The sequence below is a fragment of the Salvia splendens genome, chromosome 6, assembly GCF_004379255.2.
Source record: "Salvia splendens isolate huo1 chromosome 6, SspV2, whole genome shotgun sequence".
In the NCBI taxonomy this organism is placed as follows: domain Eukaryota; kingdom Viridiplantae; phylum Streptophyta; class Magnoliopsida; order Lamiales; family Lamiaceae; genus Salvia; species Salvia splendens.
Genome location: NC_056037.1, coordinates 17622376 through 17641593, shown reverse-complemented (window position 1 = coordinate 17641593; position 19218 = coordinate 17622376). Strand labels below are relative to the sequence as shown.

The 19218-nt window shown below is 42.3% G+C and overlaps 2 protein-coding genes across 2 annotated transcripts; one reads left to right on the top strand and one right to left on the bottom strand.

The window, feature by feature from the left end:
- Positions 1-8892: 8892 nt before the first annotated feature.
- On the top strand, positions 8893-12972 carry LOC121808901 (transcription factor TCP3-like). The gene is made up of 4 exons (XM_042209464.1): positions 8893-9107; positions 9195-9312; positions 11366-12591; positions 12689-12972. The coding sequence occupies exons 1-3, from the start codon at positions 8893-8895 to the stop codon at positions 12539-12541; spliced, it is 1509 nt and encodes a 502-aa protein (XP_042065398.1). The 3' UTR covers positions 12542-12591; positions 12689-12972.
- A 376-nt stretch (positions 12973-13348) lies between these two features.
- LOC121806531 (protein IQ-DOMAIN 5-like) lies at positions 13349-15142 on the bottom strand. Its single transcript, XM_042206600.1, has 6 exons — positions 15001-15142; positions 14652-14698; positions 14441-14581; positions 14138-14368; positions 13945-14058; positions 13349-13874 (listed from the first exon to the last, which is right to left on the bottom strand). Exons 2-6 carry the CDS (start codon positions 14691-14693, stop codon positions 13650-13652), a joined length of 753 nt encoding a protein of 250 aa, XP_042062534.1. The 5' UTR covers positions 14694-14698; positions 15001-15142; the 3' UTR covers positions 13349-13649.
- Between the last annotated feature and the right edge of the window lie 4076 nt (positions 15143-19218).

Here is a 19218-nt window from a genome sequence, read left to right as displayed (position 1 = left end):
ACTGAATTTATATCAACGTAAAGAGTTAGTCTCAAATCTCTAGAATTCGTACAAGGTAGCTACTTATAGACAAAATAGCACAGATCACAATTAAAAAACAAGAAAAAATAAAAACAACTAGATAAAATCTGGGATTAAATATTGAAATATTAAGTCTTCTTTTACTTGATCATAACTTCAAGGTAGATGATGAAAAATATGAATTATAAATAATACTGTATTATAGTATGAAACTAAAGTTGAACGGTTGGATCTAAAGTTGAACGGTTAGATCTAAAGTTGGACATTTTTTTTATTTGACCTCAGGTATACTGAACCCGTGACCTCAAGGTCACCACAACTCCACGCTGCCAACTGCGCTACGACCCATTGGTTTGGAAATCTTTAATGATGCATGTTTGGGAGTAATTAAGATTTGAAGGTTCATTCTCTGATTTGGTAACAAATGCAGCTACAAAAGGTAAAAAAAATGGCTCGAATTAGGGCTAATTAGGTCGTCGCGTGGATCACTAAGTTGATGTCAGCGAGCTCGACAACCACTGAGCAGAGGCCTCATCCAAGCCACTAGCTCCTTATGGTTGATTGCTCAAATGATACAGATTGAATTCAATCATTTTTTATTTTTTTTCTAAGTTCCTTTTTCTATAATACTTTAAAAATATACAATATATTATACGATCATAATTCACATTTATATATTGCAATTAAAACGAGTCCATAATATAAAGTTCTTCTATAATGATTCGTAGAAATACTATATAATACATTCATTAGTTCTTCTAACATTCTACTTATTTAATCTTCAGTTCTTCTATAATGATCTGTACGGTGCTGAGCATGTTCCAAAAAGAGAAATAAAATAATTAAAATTCACAGAATGATTGTGGATCCAACTATAGTGCAATGCTCAAAAAACATGGAAAACCTCAATTTTTTAAGTTCGATGGCTGAAATATTGTAAATATTGTACGGATATAAAATTGATTAGGTAAAGCATGCAAATATGTAGGTTGATTGTCTCCTAAAACTCAAAATGGGAATAAAACTGGCTGCTATAATGGTAGACACATATGGTTATGGTGAAATACCCTTTTCACTCCCTTCATCACATTTAGAATGATTTACTTTTTTATTGTGGATATCCTATTTAAAATGGTACTACATTTTTTAAAATAAAAAAAAAATTTATTTCTACTTTATTTTCTTTCACTCAATTTATGAAATACATAAAATTTTATGTCAAAAAAAATTATGTTTCACTTTATGCGGACGGATGAAATAGTAGTGCTCCTATATGATTTCATTTTTTATGATCAATTTTTGAGGCCAAAGTTTTCAACATTTGACAATTTCAATGATGCTTTGGTACGAGACTGACCCCTAATTCATAGTGGCTGAAGTTGGTGGTTGTGTTTTCTATTCACGTGTGAGTTAAATGATGAGACAAACCTCAATTATTTTTATGATCAAAGAAATCTTTATTAGTATATACTCATATAGTTAATTGCCTCAAAATACACCAATGTGGTTTTGATTTTACATATGCTCACGAATAGGGATGTCAATCTAATTCGAAACTTACAGAACAGTAAAAAATAACCCGATAAAATTATAGGGTTGAGGCTATATTTTTGCCACCCGAATATAAAACGGACTATATGGCCAGCCTGAATGGGATGGCGGGTTAGGCGGGCTGACCCGATAGAGTTATAGGTCAGCCCGACAAGTTATGCTTTCTAATTAAAATAATAAAAGATTTAAAATTTGTTTCGAATATAGATCATGCTTTCATAATTTCATTAGTTCTTGCTTTCATAAAGTTTATGTATAATAACATTTCAATATAACTCTTTTAAAAATCATAATAAAGACAAAAGAGTTTAATTATATGCTAAACACTTTTGTTCACTGTAAATATATGATTATACTTTTTAGAATACATTAGTTTTAAATTATTCTTATCCAAAGGTCATGAGATTATATTTAAAATATTATTATTATTATGATTTTATACTCCCTTCATCACATGTTATTTTCTCTTCTTTTTCAATCCGTTCTAAACTATTTGCACTATTCTATTTTTATTTACTTATAGTATTAGATTTAATTAAGTGTCTCTTATTAAGTGCTCTCTTATTTCATTTAAATTATTAATTTAATTACGCTAATTACTCAATTCTACAATCCAAAAAGAAAAATATGCAAGTAGCATTGGACGGAAGGAGTACAATAATTGTATTGTTTACAAAATAAGGAAGATTAAATAGTTCAATTACTTTATTATGTGAAGTATTGGAAATGAATTCTAAGTTTTATTGAAACAAAAATTGGAAATGAAGTAATGTTGAATTTTCTTTGGCCCGATTAGTCCGGCGAGTTAGCCCGAAACCTAAAGGATTAGGGTTAGGATCGAAAAATTATAACTTGAAAAGTCCACCGAATAACCGACAACCGAACAGATTGGCCCGCATCTGAGTGGGTCGGTCTGATTGACACCCCTAGTTACAAATATTGTTTTCAAGCATTTGTTATACTAGTATTTTGTTATATTTTTTCATGTTTTCATTTTTTTTGGTAAAATCGAAGCAACTTAAAAATAAATGAATTAGTTTGAAACACAAAACTATGTAGTAATTTTGTATGCACGATGCCAAGATGGCGTGTACACGGCAATTCTAACTTTAAAATCAATATATTTAAAACAAAAGTATTAATATAGGGCAATACGAATTTGAAAATTCGTTCATTGCATGACTGATTTAGTTCATTATAAAAGTGTTTTAGTTTACAATACGAATTTGAAAACATGGAATGAACTAAAACTTCATTATAATGAACTAAATATTTCACGGAGTAAATACTTTACTGCAAATTATAGTGAATTAAATCGCTCTTATAACAAAATAAAATCATTCTTATAGTGAACTAAATTCGTGTTCTCTAGCAACACATTTAAGATTAGTTATACATTGGTTAATGTTATTTAAAAATCATGTAAATATCAAAATCGTAGCGAAGTTTGTATATGTCAAATCAACTGACTCAGTAATGAAAGTAGAAGGTGATGGTCAGGGCATGAAGCAATTTTTGAGAATTTGAAAGCGGTGTACCATAAATTGCAAGAAAAAGAAACCCTACAATAGCAAATAAATACTACTCCCTCCATTCTATAAGAATATGCACTCTTTCCTTTTTAGTTCATCTCACACGAATGTGCACTTTCTAATTTTAAAAAAAAATTCTCTCTAATGAGGTGAGACTCATTTTCCACGAACAATACTTTAATTAAATTTTCTTTCTAACTCTCTCTTACTTTACCAATTGTGCATTTAAATTTGTGCTCAACTAAAAGTGTATATCCTTGTGGAAAGGAAGGAGTATAATATATTGCGCCATTTGGCAATAACTAGGAAATCTAAAAGTAAGGTTGATTAATTAACTCATTTACGAGAGCGTAGAGATATTGTTATACTTGAGGCAAACTGGCTTGATGCAGGTTGAATAACGACAAAAAATTGAAGGTAAAGTGGATACAAGTTGAGCACAAACTAAGCTATCTAAGAGAACTCCAAACTTGAGAACTGAAAGCCTTAAAATAGAGCCTCCTAAAGCATGGTGATAACCTTTTTCTTCATCTTCATTTCTTCTTTTATAGTGCGGCTCCAATTCAATCCCTAGGGTCGATCTTCTCTGATTTGACATTTGTGCCCTTTTAGAAGCTCGTCCTTCCTCTTGGTTGCCCTCATACTCGTGTCTCCTTCAGGCCAGTTTGGGCCACTTTTCTCCATTTTCGCATGTTTTCCTCTTGACACCTCTTCATCATCGTTTCTTCTATTTTCTTGCACAATTAGCAACTTTTGGCGCATAATACCCGTGAAAGCACGTCAAACTGACCAGTAACCAATGCACGAAATATGGCTCATCACTTACCAAAAGTAGTAAAAAGTAGGTTTGACAAGTATTGTCGGACGAATCGAAAGTGAAACTAGTAATAAGTATTGACGGATGAAGGAGGTAAATTATTTTCACACCACAAGTTTAGAATCATCCCTCTCAAATATTCTTTCTCAGTTTTCCTTTATTCATTTAAAATGAATTCCTGTGTCAGAGGCCACTCAATCCAAATTCGGAGACGAATATTGTCGCATAAGCTCGTACTTTGAGTTAGGATCCAAGATTACAGTACTTGGAACGTGGCGCAAATGCAAATGGCACAATAGGCACACCGGATACTGGGTACGGAATACATGTAGATAGATGACTACAAAATTTTAAATAAGGTCACATCACCTCCAATGCAACCATCTTCTCCAAAGGTTGGATCTGCTTCAAAGGATTTGGATCCCCTATTGTGGCTCCAAGCACGGCAAGGGCTGCTGTTACACACAACATTTTGTTTAATAATAAATAATAATACTAAAATATTATATAAAATATTAATTTCTTTTTATTTAAAAAAACTGTTGTGTGTAACAGCAGCCCCTGCTGTACTTGGAGCCACAACAGGGGATCCAAACCCCTGCTTCGAAAGCGACGGAGATGGCAAGGGAAAAGTTCGATTCAAAGAACGAAAAATGTACGGTCAAAAAGAGACGAATGTGCTTATGATGTACTCATCGATGTTTCTGATGATCCGATGATAGGAAATCAGCAGAGCATCAGGGTATTTTTAGAGAAAATTGCTTCCATATACAATGCAAAAAAAAACTAAACTAAACTATGATTGGGAGCGTGATTGGGACCATCTTCACAAACATTGGGCTCGTGTCCAGACAGACGTTGCCAAATTCATTAGTATAGTCGATAATCTACAAAAGAATTGGTCGAGTGGTTCAAGTTAGGGACTATATATGTAGAAAGGCTCACACGATGTTCTCTACAAGGACACAAAGCCATATTTGCACCTGACCATAGTATAAATATTTAGGACATAAAAGTGAGGTGCTTTTAAAAAGACAATAGGAAAGCTCTAAAAATTTGAAAATTCGTTTACATTAGTAAAAATCAATTAGGAGTTCTTTTTAGGAAGAAATGTTGAAAGAAATTTATCGATCATAAGTACACTGGTTTTACTGAAAATGATTGTACTGTGACTGAAAAAAGCGGACATGCCTGTCCAAGATGCCAACAATAACTCCAACAATAATAAAAGTCAGATGCTATAGCCATCTGCAACGATCTCTTATCCGTCTCTTAACCGTCTCATCCCTTAACTATTCATGAGTCTCACTATATTTTTCACTCCATCTTTTAACCAAGAGACAGAACCTGCAACCCTCCATCTCTTATCCGTCCCTTATCTCATCCTTAACTATTCATTCAATTTCATTTTTTATTTTTATTTTCAACAAATTCAATTAATAAAAACGCACTTCATTAAATAAAATAAAATTACAATTTAAAATTCTTAAAAATTAAAAAAAAAACATAATTAAAAATCCTAAAAAATTTAAAAATACATAATTTAATTTCTTCCGCTCACTCTTTCTAAATTCAAAATCTCAAAGCGCAAAGAAGCAGAAGAAAGATCATGTGCGTCTACCGGTTGCAAAATTTTGCCCAAATGTGCTCCATTAGATCATCTTGGAGTTGGGCGTGGGCGGTAGAATCACGTGTCCTTACCCGAATAGACAACCGATCTTGCAAAGACGGATGCACTCCACTGCGAGGCGGACTACTTGCGGTAGAGCTTCCGAGAGTTTCTGGGTCGAACCAATTTCCCGCCTCGGGTCCTTCGTCGGCGACAATCATGTTGTCCAAGATTATGCACGTATACATGATGTCGACCATACTCTCCATGAACCACGTACGAGCCAGGGCTTTGATAATGTTGAAGCGCGCTTGGAGAACCCCGAACGCCCTCTCCACATCCTTGCGAGCAGCCTCCTGCTTCTAAGCAAAAAGAGCCTGCTTTTCGTTCACCGGCCTGTTGAACGTCTTCACGAAGGTTGGCCACTTTGGGTAGATACCGTCGGCAAGATAGTACCCCATTTTATACCGCCGGTTGTTAGCGATGAAGTTGATGGCCGGCGCTTTACCATCCAAAACTTCGGCGAAGAGGTCGGATTGGTTGAGCACGTTGACGTCGTTGTTCGATCCGGGGACCCCGAAGTACACATGCCAAATCCATAGCCGGTAGTCGGCAACGGCCTCGAGTATAACGGTGGGGTGGGTGCCTTTGTGGCCGCTCGTGTATGACCCCCTCCACGCCACAGGGCAATTCTTCCATTGCCAATGCATGCAATCGACGCTGCCAAGCATCCCGGGGAATCCGTGCACTTCTTCGTGAAGGTGGAACAGAAACTGACAATCTTCCGTGCTTAGCTTCCGGAGAAATTCGTCGGTGAAGGTTGCCCGGACGCCTTTGCAGAATTGCATCAAGCACATTCTCCCAGTGCTTTCTCCAATGTGGAGGTATTCGTCGAACATATCTGCCGTTTGTCCAGTCGCAAGCTGACGGATTGCTGCAGTACATTTTTGCAGCGTCGTGTGGCTGGGACGGCCGACGACGTCGAACCCTTCTTGGAAGAACTCTTCCCGAGCTGCCAATGTATTTGCGATTTGGAGAAATAGCGGTCGCCGCATGCGGAAACGGCGACGGAAGTAGGTATCTCCCCATACCGGGTTATCACAAAAGTAGTCACGTACTAACCTTGCGGCGGCTTCCTCCCGGTTACGATGGATGTAAGTCCGAAATCGTCTTTGGGGTGGCGCGGCTTCCTCCGCCTCCCTACGTCGATCTTCTTCAAGTGATTCTTCCATTATTCGACGCATTTGCTCAAATGGATCCATGAATGGATTAACTTTGGTAGAAGAATAAAAGAGATGATTTGAGATGAAAATTGGAGAGGAAAGAGAGATGATTTGAGAAGAATAGATGTGTGTTTGTGAGTGTGAAAAAGGAGTATTTATAGCATAAAAAAGAAAAAAATAATAATAATAAAATTTGAAAATTACCGTTGAACGGTCATATGTCCGTTTCAATTTTTTTTATTAGATTCAAATTTAAAAAAAAATTGATTTATTAAATTAGCGTGACGACGCCCACTCGTCGGCCGGCGAGTGGGCGACACGCATAGCGCCGGAGCAGGCCACGTCGCGCAAGCGCGTGACGAGACAGATCGCGCGCCGTCTCGGTGGGTCGAGCGTCTCGGCGGGCTGGGGACGATACGGTACACTGCAACGCGTCCCGCGGCCGTCTCATCCCGGGGGGACGAGATAAGGGACACCCGCGAAACGCGTTGCGGGTGCCCTAACACAACATAGCTCCACAAATTAATTCCATATCTAATTTATTTTCATGACTCCCCACACTCTACAAAAATTCAAAATCAACATATAACACTTTTTGAAATTAGTTCAATTTATAAATTGAAATTTATTGTTTTATTATCAATTACTCCCTCCGTGAAATAATGTCTCATGTTTTGCTATTTTCAAATATCTGCGATTTAAAATCTCATTTGTTTTTTTTTCATTTTAGTAAGCGAACTGCTAACCCACCATTCACCCAACTCATTATAGTCACATTCTATTATAAAATCAATACTACCACCATCTCGCAATAGGAGTCATATTTAGTTATGCGGGTTTAGTGTAAAGAATAGTTGATTGAATAAGTTAGTGGAATATGTGTTCCACTTATATATAGTATTCGTTTTATAATAAAATGTGAGTGAAATAAGTTGGTGGAATGTGAGACCTACTTACTATTTATAGTAAAAGTGAAATAGGACTCTTATTGTGGGATGAACCCATATGGCAAAACAAGACTCCTATTATGGGACGTAGGGAGTACGTAAAAGTGCGGTCCGCTTTCCACTAACTCATTTATTTCTCCATTTTTATTCACAAAATCAAATAATTTTTTAAAATGAGTACAGAGTACAATTGAGACGATAAATAAGAGTGTCCACTATGGAGTGGACGCGGCTATAGCCGCGAGGGTGGGCGGTCAGCGGGCGGACTATAGTGGCGAGGTTGTCCGCCCCAAGGGCGAACGCGGCGGACGTGGCGAGGGTGGGCGGACGGGCGATCGCCGGGTGCGGGGCAAGGACGCGGCGGGGGGACATAGCCGCGCCTATAGGCGCGGCGACTATAGTGCGGACATCCGCCGTGGCGCATGCGGCGCGATTTTAAATTTTTTTTATTTTTTTCCTCTATAAATACCACTCCCCACCACCTATTTTTCACCATTTTCACAAAATCCATCCACTCACTATCTACACAACCACTCTCTAAAAAATGCACCGAGGAGACGACGAATCACCCGACTATCAGGAATCGGGATATGGCAGCAATCCATCAAACCCCTCGACCTATCCTTCGCAGCCATCGGGTTTTGGCGGATATGCTTCTCAGCCGTCGGGCTTTGGCGAATATGCGCCTCCGTCCCAGCATTGGAGGTGGAATCAATCTCCCCCACCGTGGGCATCGAGTCCACCCCTTTCTCCATCTCAGTCGTGGAGGTCTTCTCCAACTCCGCCACCTTTACAGCGGAATCTGAGTCGTTCCGCATTTGGAGATTACAGACCCAACCTAGACGCGCTTCACCAGCCGCGTCCGGGTTCCCCTTTCCAAGCCAGCCAATCTCCGTTCACCGAAGCAGATCAAGACGCATTTGATACTATGATGGGTCTGCTCAGTTCTGGCATCCCAGATACGCCGACAGCACGGGTGGAAACGCCCGTTCCGACCCGGGGCGGAGGCGGCAGTCGTGGCACCGGCCACGTCGGTGGGCGCACGGGCAGCGGGGTCGGCATTCCGAGTGGCGAGGGCAGTGGCACTGGCGGTAGCGGTGGCTCTGGTTCTGGGTCCAACCGGGGCAAGCAATACACAAAAGATGAGAGCATTGTCGTGGCTAAGGCTTGGGATGCTATCACTTCGGACCCCATGGTAGGCACAGATCAGGCAGAGGGGAGCTTTTGGAGGCGCGTCATGTTTGCATACGAGGAGTTCAAACCCGACGGCGCCGAGAGGCGCGACCCAGAACAGCTCCGGAAAAAGTGGGGTAGGAATCTCCATGCGACCAAGCGGTTCGCGTCCATATACAAGAACAACCTTCGCCGCGCTGAGAGTGGCCGCAGCGCAGCAGATGTTAAGAACCTGTCTGAGGGCCAATACCACACGGAGGGCTGGCCGAAGTTCACCTTGTGGGAAGAGTATCTTGTCCTCGCGGATTGTCCGAAATTCAGGTCGATCGTGGCGTACGAGGTGGGAACAGCTCCTGGGCCAAAGCGCACAAGGCACAACCTTGCCGGCGACTACAGCAGTGGAAGCGGCTCACAAGAGTTCGAGCAGTCCGACGAACAAGTCGAAGAGCCAGCCGATACTCACACTAGGCGACGATGGCCCATGGGACAACAGGCCTCTATCCGCAGCGCCAGAGGGGGTAGAAGTGCCTCCCGCCTATCGGTCGGCGCGTCCGGATCGCGCATCCACCAGCCCGCCCCAATCCCACAGCCCACGGTGCAACCCCACGAGGTATTGGCCAATACCATAGACGTGCAGTTGATGCAACAACTGCAAGATGTATGCAGGTCATACGCAGGGGAAACTGACCCGTACGTCAGGAACGTCTACAAGAGGCTCATCACTCGGATTGAGAGTCGACTGGGGTTGGTTGATAATGCGCGTGGGGATACCGCGGCCGGCAGCAGCGAGAGAGGAGGAGGAGGAGAAGAAGAAGAAGAAGAAGAAGAAGAAGACGAAGACGAGGAAGCCGACTCCGACACCGAGTAGACGGTGGCGGAGTTTTGTAGTTGTATTTTATTTTAATTATTCGTTGTATAATTTTACAGGTTTGCAATACAACGAATATTCGGCCCTAATTACCTCGTTTTCTAGTTATTTACACTACGATTATTTAAATTACACTTGATTGAAACTAAAAATATTATAAAATGAAAATTGATTATAAAATTTGGGGGCATTTGGAGGTGTCCACTATAGTGGCAGAAATAGAATTTTGGGGCTGTGGACAACAAAATTGGGGCTATGGACAAAAACTGGGGCGGGGTTATTAGGCGTGTCTGCCTTATAGTGGACACCCTATGAGACTAAGAAAGTATAAAAAAGGTGGAAAAGGAAAAAGTGTGACCAAATTTAAAGAAGGATGCCAATATAGCTCTAGAAATGACAGTGTTGGAGGAAGAAATTTGAGGGAAATTTGTGCTGTTTCTTTTATGCGAAGCAAGAGAGAGAGAAAGGAAAAATTATAATGAAAACAAGTAACGCTGTAGTAAGGGTATCCACAGTTGTGATAGCCCAGCAATAGCCCAGCCACAGCCCAGCCACAAACTCCTCCTGCCACATCATCAATACTAAAAATCCTCTTGCCACATCAGAAATAGCCCAGCCATAGCCTAGCCATATCATAAATAGCCCAGCCACATCAATAGCCACATCACTAATAACACAATATACGGAATTTAATTTACGAGACATATACGGGAAACATTAATAATACTATTTTAATTTTAAAAAAAGTACAATAAATTAAAAAAGTACAATAAATTTAAAAAAGTACTAAAATTTTAAAAAATACATTAATAATAAAAATTACATTAAAAAAAGTACAATACTTAAAAAAAATCACTCGGTGGCAAATCGCGTACATATAGTGTCTCGAAAATTTAAAAAAAAAACAAAAAAACCGCTGGGCGATGCGCTGGGCGATCCCGACGCTGCAATGGCGCCGAGCGGATCGCCCAGCGTCCGTCGACCGCCTAGCGCTAGGCGATTTTTAATTCCGAAAAAACCGCTCGGCGATTTTCGAAAGCTGCAATGGTTCGCCTAGCGACCGCCTAGCGCCGGCGCTCGGCTAGGCGCCATTATGGATAGCCTAAGAGGTCGCTTTCGCGGGGGGTGGGGGGGGGGGGGGTTGTGGTGCCATTTTGGAGGGATCTAAATTCTAATCCAACCCTTCACACACACACACAAATTAAAAAATTAGGGCTCCAACCTAATTAAGTGAAAAAGGAAAAAGAGGAAAATCTTGGAAACCACCCAATGGTATGGGACAGAGTGCAATTGAGTGGGAAATTTTGAAACAAGTAGCCATGAATAATAATAATAATAATAATAATAATAATAATAATAATAATAATAATAATAATAATAATAATATATTTTATGTTTGTTAAGTTGGTATATGTGTTGTACAAAAACAGCAGTGTTAATATCGCAGAGATCTTTTAATCTCCTTTCTGACCCAAACACTGCCACCCTCTTCACTGCCATCTAGCCCTCTTATAGCATAATAGAGAGAGAGAAGGAAAGTTTTGATTTTTCTCAGATTCTTGAATAGTAAAGCTGTGAATTCATCAAAATTTGAAGATGGGTTAGGCTTTTGTGAAGCTGAGAGGAAAAACACAAGGCTCTGAGTCTGGATCCTCAGAGGAATCATCACCTTCATTTTTCCCCAATTCCAAATCCAAATCAAGAAGACCAAAACCACCACAATTATGTAGCGGAGCACTCCTCCAATGTGCAATTCCACCACCTCCTCTACGGCGGCGCCGCCCGGCTAGACTTCAACCCCCCGCCGCCGCCACCGAGGAAGCGGCCGCCGGAGGAGGAGGAGGAGGAGCATGCGAGGTTGCGGGAGAGCAGCAGCAGCAGCCGCCGCCAGCAGCAGCAGCAGAGGGCGGTAGGGGAGGTGGTGGAGGTGCAGGGCGGCCACATTGTCCGCGCCACCGGCCGGAAAGACCGCCACAGCAAAGTCTGCACCGCAAAAGGCCCCAGGGACCGGCGGGTCCGCCTTGCCGCCCACACGGCCATCCAATTCTACGACGTCCAAGACCGCCTGGGCTACGACCGCCCCAGCAAGGCGGTGGATTGGCTCATCAAGAAGGCGAAATCCTCCATCGACGAGCTCGACCACCTCCCCTCCTGGCACCCCACCGCCGCCGCCCCCACCTCCCAAGACTCCGACTTTAAGCAACACCACCCCGATTCCACCGCGCCTACCTCGTCAATTAAGCCGCCCACCTCCTCCCAGAATCAAATTTCCAGCTTCCTCCCTCCCTCCCTCGACTCCGACGCCATCGCCGACACCATCAAGTCCTTCTTCCCTGCCGGCGGCGAGCCCAGCCACGCCCAGGACCTCCGCCTCTCGCTGCAATCGCTCCAAGATCCAATCTTGCACCAGGCCCAGGCGGCGCCGCCGCGCCAGATCCTATTTAGCGGCGCCCCATTTGGATTCGAAGGCGGCGGCGGCAGCGTGAATTGGGTTGACCAGGCGGCGGATCTCAGCCGGCTCCAGCGATTCGCCGACGCGGGATACTTCTTCAACAACGCGGCGCCACCGCCGCTGCCGCCGCAGATGCTTGGCCACAGCCAATTGGTTTCAATTTCACAGAGGGGACCCCTTCAGTCCAGTAACACGCCTTCAATCCGTGCTTGGATCGACCCGACCGTCGACCACCACCCGCCTTTCTTCTCCGGGTTCCACATCCCTGCGCGGATTCAAGGTGAAGAGGAGGAGCACGACGGCTACTCCGACAAGCCGTCGTCCGCATCCTCCGATTCCCGCCACTGACCTCCTCTCAATACTCACCACACCAAAGCCCCTTTCCATGTCTTGGAAGAGTGAGCTCACTTTCACTTTCACTTTCACTCATTTTTATTGTGATTGATTAATTAGGCATTCAATTTGATGATATTAAATGGCATTTGATGTGTGTAGGTGATGGTGGAGGGAGTTTGAGGAGGGCTCGGTGGCGAGGCAAGCGCGGCCGTGAGGCGAGGAACGAGCCAGGTTTCTCGTTGTTTCCGGTTCGCTACTACTTGAATTATTAGTACTATTGTGTGTTGTTGTTGTTATGTACCATGCCTGAATGAGCCACCTGAGCTCCTCACCAGATTGCTTCGCTTTGTTTTGTTTTCCCTTTGCTTTGTGTTGATGGATTGACTCCACCGTGTTTGTGTGTTTCAAGATGTTGTTTAATGATGTTTTCACATTGCTAGTTAGATTAGTGTCGAATAGTGGGATCGTGCGATAAGCACTATGCACATGACGTGTAGTGATGAAGTGAAACCCAACCCAATATTCGAAAGGGAAGGAGGAGGAAGAGCCTTTGGATCTACCAAAAATTGGGCATCATGAATATTGATGTTGGTCCCCTCCTCTCCTCTCCTCTCCTCTCCTACAAATGCCTCTGCTTCTTAACAATTCCCAGTCTAGCTGGAAAATATTCTTCTACATAACCCACAGATGCAATAAAAGGAAATACACCACCAAACCATTTAATCCAAGATGTTGACAACTGCTTCACGGTTGTTGCTGCTTATTTATGGCTCAACCCCAACCATTTCCACCTTTTTACCACCATTCTTTTTCAAACACTTAGGGTAAATTTGATTTGAAATAACATCCAAGCCAACAACTAAAAGACAAAACATACATTGATTGATAGTAGTAGGCTTTGTTCTTTGTTAATTTGTTATAGTACTAGTTGGGATGTCCAACAAGGAAGAATGTCCACTTCTTCTCTATTAAGTTAGTGAGAAAATGAGTTCATTATTCAAACTTTCATTTTCAGATTAAGTAGAGATTGTGATCTTTCTGGAGAATAGAAACAAACTGCAATAAATCCAAGCAACATATTATACAAAAATGCAATATTTCATCATATTATTAGCTTCCCTCATGCCTCCTCTTGGGAGACTTTGGACGATTTTCTCGCGTGGGTCAGGGCCGCCTTAACGTTGCCCGTCTTCTGTTTGGTCTCGGCTTTCTTGATAGGGCTCGTCTGGCACGGCTTCTCCCATGGCCGGACAGCCACCCATCGCTCCTTCCAGCTCCAGCCCCAGCTCTCTTTGCTCAGATCATAGTAAGACTGCCCGAAATACTGATTCGTATTCGCCCTCCACTGCCAAAAAACATACCCGATGAGCAAACAGAAACAACTTAAGGGCCGAAAAATATCTATAACCACGTGCCTGGTGGGAGAAAGCATACGCCATCGTTCGTTCTCGTTTAGCTGATGCTGCCTCTCTCTGCTGTATTCTGTTGAGGGTATCGTCCATGGTTTCCGGGCCGCTGCTCCATTCCACCTGCATAATCAACCAAACGAAACCAGCTGTCGATCCAAACTAAACGTCTCTCACAGTTTCACATTCAATATCAAGATACCTCTAGTTCATGGAGCTTAGCATCTAGTTTGAGCTGGTTATCGAGCTTTTTCTGACGCTGGCGGCTCTCAACCACCATGCCAAGCCATCGAGCTCGGATCTCCCCTTGAATCCTGCTCCAGAAATGGATGTGATTCAGAGCTGACACGGCTTGATTCCCAACACAAAAATGGCCTCGTGCAAATCCTTTAAATCTATCAACGCCTTTTAGGCCACGCAGCGCCTTCCTCGACTACACAAAAACCAGATTCGACGGTGAAAATTCCCAACTCGGTGATCAAGATTCTAACTCTAACGGTCTAACCTTGTATGCTCGAAAAGCAGTCTGAATTCGTGTAGCTGCAGAGTCTCGTGTTAGCTCCCGGAAGTTGCCTTTCTTCCGAGAATCGCCATTTGCGAGAATGCTGCCTTCCTTGATGGAATTGTTGATTCTCCTCCCATTTAACTTCAAAACCAGATTTTGCATTATTATTACCAAAGATTTATGTTCAAAGATTTGGTTAAATTTAGTCTACCTTTCGCCTCTTTAGGCTAAATATGTTCTTGAAGCAACCCATCTCTGCTGCAGTTTAAGGATTCAATCAAAATGAATGTTATATAATGGAATGTGTAATTACTAGAAAATATTAGTAGTATCTAAATAATTAAGTCTCAGAAACCAATCAAGACTCAATTTTTCAGTGCCCAATAAATGCAAGTAGAGAAACAAAAGATTTCAGAGAGACCAAATTGAAAGCTTTAATTTTGGCAACATAAATATGCATTGAGAAAAGGGCCCATTATCACAATTGATACCAATATACATGAGCTGCAATATATAGTCACAATTAATTCAGAGGAAAATTGGGAAAAAAAATTGGTTACCTGATGAGGCTAGGGAAGAGAATAATGCATGAACCTTCAAATCTGAGATTGGTGTAAGAATATGCAATTGACAAAGCAACAGAAGAGAAGGTGAGGTGGTGGGAGTGTGATATTTGATCAAACCATCAAACACAAGATGGGATTTAACCATCAATCTCCAATTCATCATAACTTTATAATTAAGCTAATTCTTTCTTTTTTGTTTAAATTCCCCAAGAATAGTGATTGTGTAACTATAAATGAAATCAATTTGGCTAAATAAAAATAAAATGAATAAGAAAGTGGACAATTTGGTCTCTGTTGGGCTCAAACCGGCGACCTTCGGCTCAGAAGACAAACGCTCTAACCAACTAAGCTACGGGACCATTTCCGCCTATCATAATTCCATAGTAAAGACTACATTTCATAAAATATTTTATAACCATATATGACTTTAGAAATGTCATATTTACAACATGATCCTTATGCAATTATAATACTCCCAATATCTTTGTCGACGTGGACGTGGACATGGACATTGACGTGGAAACATACCATTATATGAGATTAGGAGTGGCAAATCATGAGGGTTGGGTCGTTATAGGGTTAACTTGATAATATCCCAACCCAATAAAGCTTAACGTGAATATGATCTGTTAAGGAAATTATCAACTCGAACACAAACCCGACCTGATACCTTCAAACTCGAATACGACCAGCACCCCGACACGAACCTATTAATGACATGGTATAATACGAATTGACACGTCACGATAACAACAGAAACCTGATTCTACATGGTGAAAACCATATATTACATTATTAAAACCTGATTGTACACGATTAAATGTAATTTTTTAACCTAATTTACATGACAAAAACTCAATCTACATAAACATAGAGAATAAAATTGATGTATAATATATTGTAAAAAAAATAATAAAAATAAATAAAAAAATTTAGCAGGTTCCCAATAAGGCTTGAGTGAATCAAATCCATTAAATTCGTGTGTATTCATATAGGTTTTGCATGTCGTGTCGAAAATTATCAATCATAAATGGGATTACCATAACATTGTACATCATCCGCCAACCGTAACGAAAAACATTTCTTTTAAGCATAAAATATAAGAAAATTGTGTTTAGTGACTCATCTATGATGCTATGATAGTCCAAAAAAATTACAACTCTAAGGAAGTACATATATTTTTTAATTTACACATGAATAATAGTTGTGAATGTAAGATTGGGGAAATTGATCAAATTGATATAGTTTGGTGGATTTATGACTATAATTTAGGAGTAATATTTTTGTAAGTAGTACTCCCTCCGTTTCTCCATAGTTGAGTCATTTTTCCATTTTAGGAAGTTCACTCATAGTTGAGTCATTTCACTATATAGTAACTTTTTTCTATTTCTTACTTTACTCTCTCTTACTTTATTCTCTCTACTTTATTCTCACTACTTTATTCCCTCTCTTACTTTTTTATTTATTTATTTAACACATTCAACATCCCTTTCTTAAACTCCGTGCCGAAAAGTTTTACCTCAACTATGAAGAAACGGAGGGAGTATCTAGTAAAGGTGAAAAAATGGATGGCGTCATGGTGGGCCCATCGTCCTTGCGGTGTTGATAGGGTTTTATTAGAGAGTTAGAGCAAAAGTGGACCCAATCTTGAAAGCCAAATCCATTAGAGCATCCACAGTGGGACGGATGTCCCGGCGGACATCCCGACGGACTTCCCAAAAACACCTCCTGCCACGTCATAAGGACATCTCACTGCACTGCCACGTCAGAAGGACTTCCCACTACACAATGACGGACATCCCCGAGGACATCCCGACGGACATCCACAATAATAAAAATTCACAAATTCACCAAATTAAACAATGTACGGAATTAAAATTTCGACACGAATACGGAGAAAATGCTACTACTTTATTTAAAACAAAAAAACATACATAATTATTAAAAAAAATACATAGTTAAAAAACAACCTAAAGCTCCGACAAATGCTGCCCCGTCTCACTCCTCGTCCTCCCCGCCGCCAGTCCCGTCGTCACTCACGGGCATGGGTGGCATCCCGAAATCGCATCGCATACTGTCGATGACATCCTTCAGCATCAACTTGTATAAGGGGTCAGTCGCTGCAACCCACTTCTCCACGGCAATTAAAAGTGAATCATGCTACTGTATGCGGGCGAGTGAGGGGAGTGCGGGATCGATCTGGGAAAGAGCTGCCGATTGGACCTCGGGTCCGGACCCGCTGGCGCTTCCCCTAGCCATCTGCATCGCGCTCTTTTGCCCAACCGAGCGATGGCGGCGGGAAGACGATTGAGGGGTCGGGAACTCTGCCTCGGCCTCAGGGAGTTCGTGGGAACCGGCACTGCTGCTGTACTCCCCGGAGGCGTTGATCTTCGTCCGCTTCGGCCAGCCAGCTTCAACACCCAAACTAAACGTGGCGGAAGTCTGCACCACAAGATATACCTCCCAATATTTGAATTCCCCGAAACCCAATTCACTGTCGGGGAACTGCTGGTGAGACAGAAGCTTCATATCATCGGCGGACATGTCGTTGGTTGCTGTGCGGAGGTTGTTTTGGTAGATGCCGGCAAATCGACTGAGCTGCCTCCTCAGCCGCTCCCACTGTTTCCTGCATTGCTCTCCATCGTGAGGCTTCCCACTTGGCGGTTTGAATTGGAGGTAGCTTCGGCTAATGCGCCACCACATTCTGTCGATATGCTGGTTAGCCCCGACGTAGGGATCCTCGACTACACTGATCCAGGCCTTCGCCAGCCCGACGCACTCCCCTATGCTCCAGATGGTCCTCTTTTTTCCCGCCGGCTTCCTCACCCTCCCCATCGGTCCCCGCACGCGCGGACGAGGTAGTGCCCTTGCCCTTCCCTCTCCCTTGCCTCTGCGTCCTCTCTGCCGCCGATGGCATCTCAGTTGGAGACTCCCTGACCGGAGATAGCTCCAACTCCTCAAACGAGAAAGTCTCAATGCCGGTGAACTGAGTCTCCAGATGAGTACTCTAGGGGGAATCAATAGACCATAAATCCATGTAGGGGCGATAGACATTATCCCCAGGTGATTGGGGGACCCCCTGCCTGCTCCCCCCCGCAGCGACAGACATACCCTCCATCATCCCGGGCATTTGGGGCATCATCCCGGGCATTTGGGGCATCATCCCGGGCATCGCGACACTCATCCCGGGAATTTGGGGCATCATCCCACACCAAGGGGGGTATTGTAGTACCCGGGCATCATCCCCGCCATTTGGGGTTGGGGCATTATCGGCGCCATTCTGGGCATCATCCCGGACATCGGTGCACTTCCGCCGGCATTTCCCCCAACTCTAACGGAAATAGTCGGCATTTGTGACTAGCTCGTGGCGGGGGAATCACTATCGAAGTGCTCCATTTATCTTCAAAAGAAATGAAAGTAGAGAGAGAAACTCGTTAAAACAAGTGGTGTGAATGAAATGAAGTTCAACGAGCCGTATATATAGAGTTTTATAAAAAAATGAAAAATCGGGACGTCCGTCGTGTCACCGCAATGGCGGACATCACAACGGACGTCGCCGGAATGCCGCAGAACTCCGATGTACCGCATGGCGAGGCTCAGAGGCTCCAAGCATTTATTAGTATGCACTAGGAACAAGCCCATATTAGACTCTAGTACGATATTATTGAAGAGATATGGGCACATAGGATTACACATAACCATTGATATCATTTGTATTTTATTTGAAAGTTTGTTTATCGTTGTATTGTTTTCCAAAATTATAATACAACGAAGATTTTTTATGTTTGACTGTGTTTACGTGTTTTCTATGGTTTTTTTTTACTCCAATTGATTTTGTTTTTGTTGTTTGAATATTTGATAAGAGCATTCACAATAGGGGCATCGTCCCACCGCAGTGCGGACGACGCCTATTGCGTGGGAGGAGGTGTGGGACGGCGGTCGGCAAGCTCTCATTGTGAATGCTCTGATAGACTGAGAGTGCTGTGAGATAACTATGAGGTTTGCTGATAATGTGGCAAGAGAAATTTTTGAGAAGGCGCTCTCCCTATAGTGAGTGTTCTAACCACCAATAATTAAAATAAATTAAATTGAAGGGCTGTTGGGAGGGCTATGAGACCATGTTTATCAGCAACCATCCAACCCAACCCAACCATCCACTTTTTTAATATTTAATTCATTTCTATCTCCTCCAAATCATCTTCCACATCATTA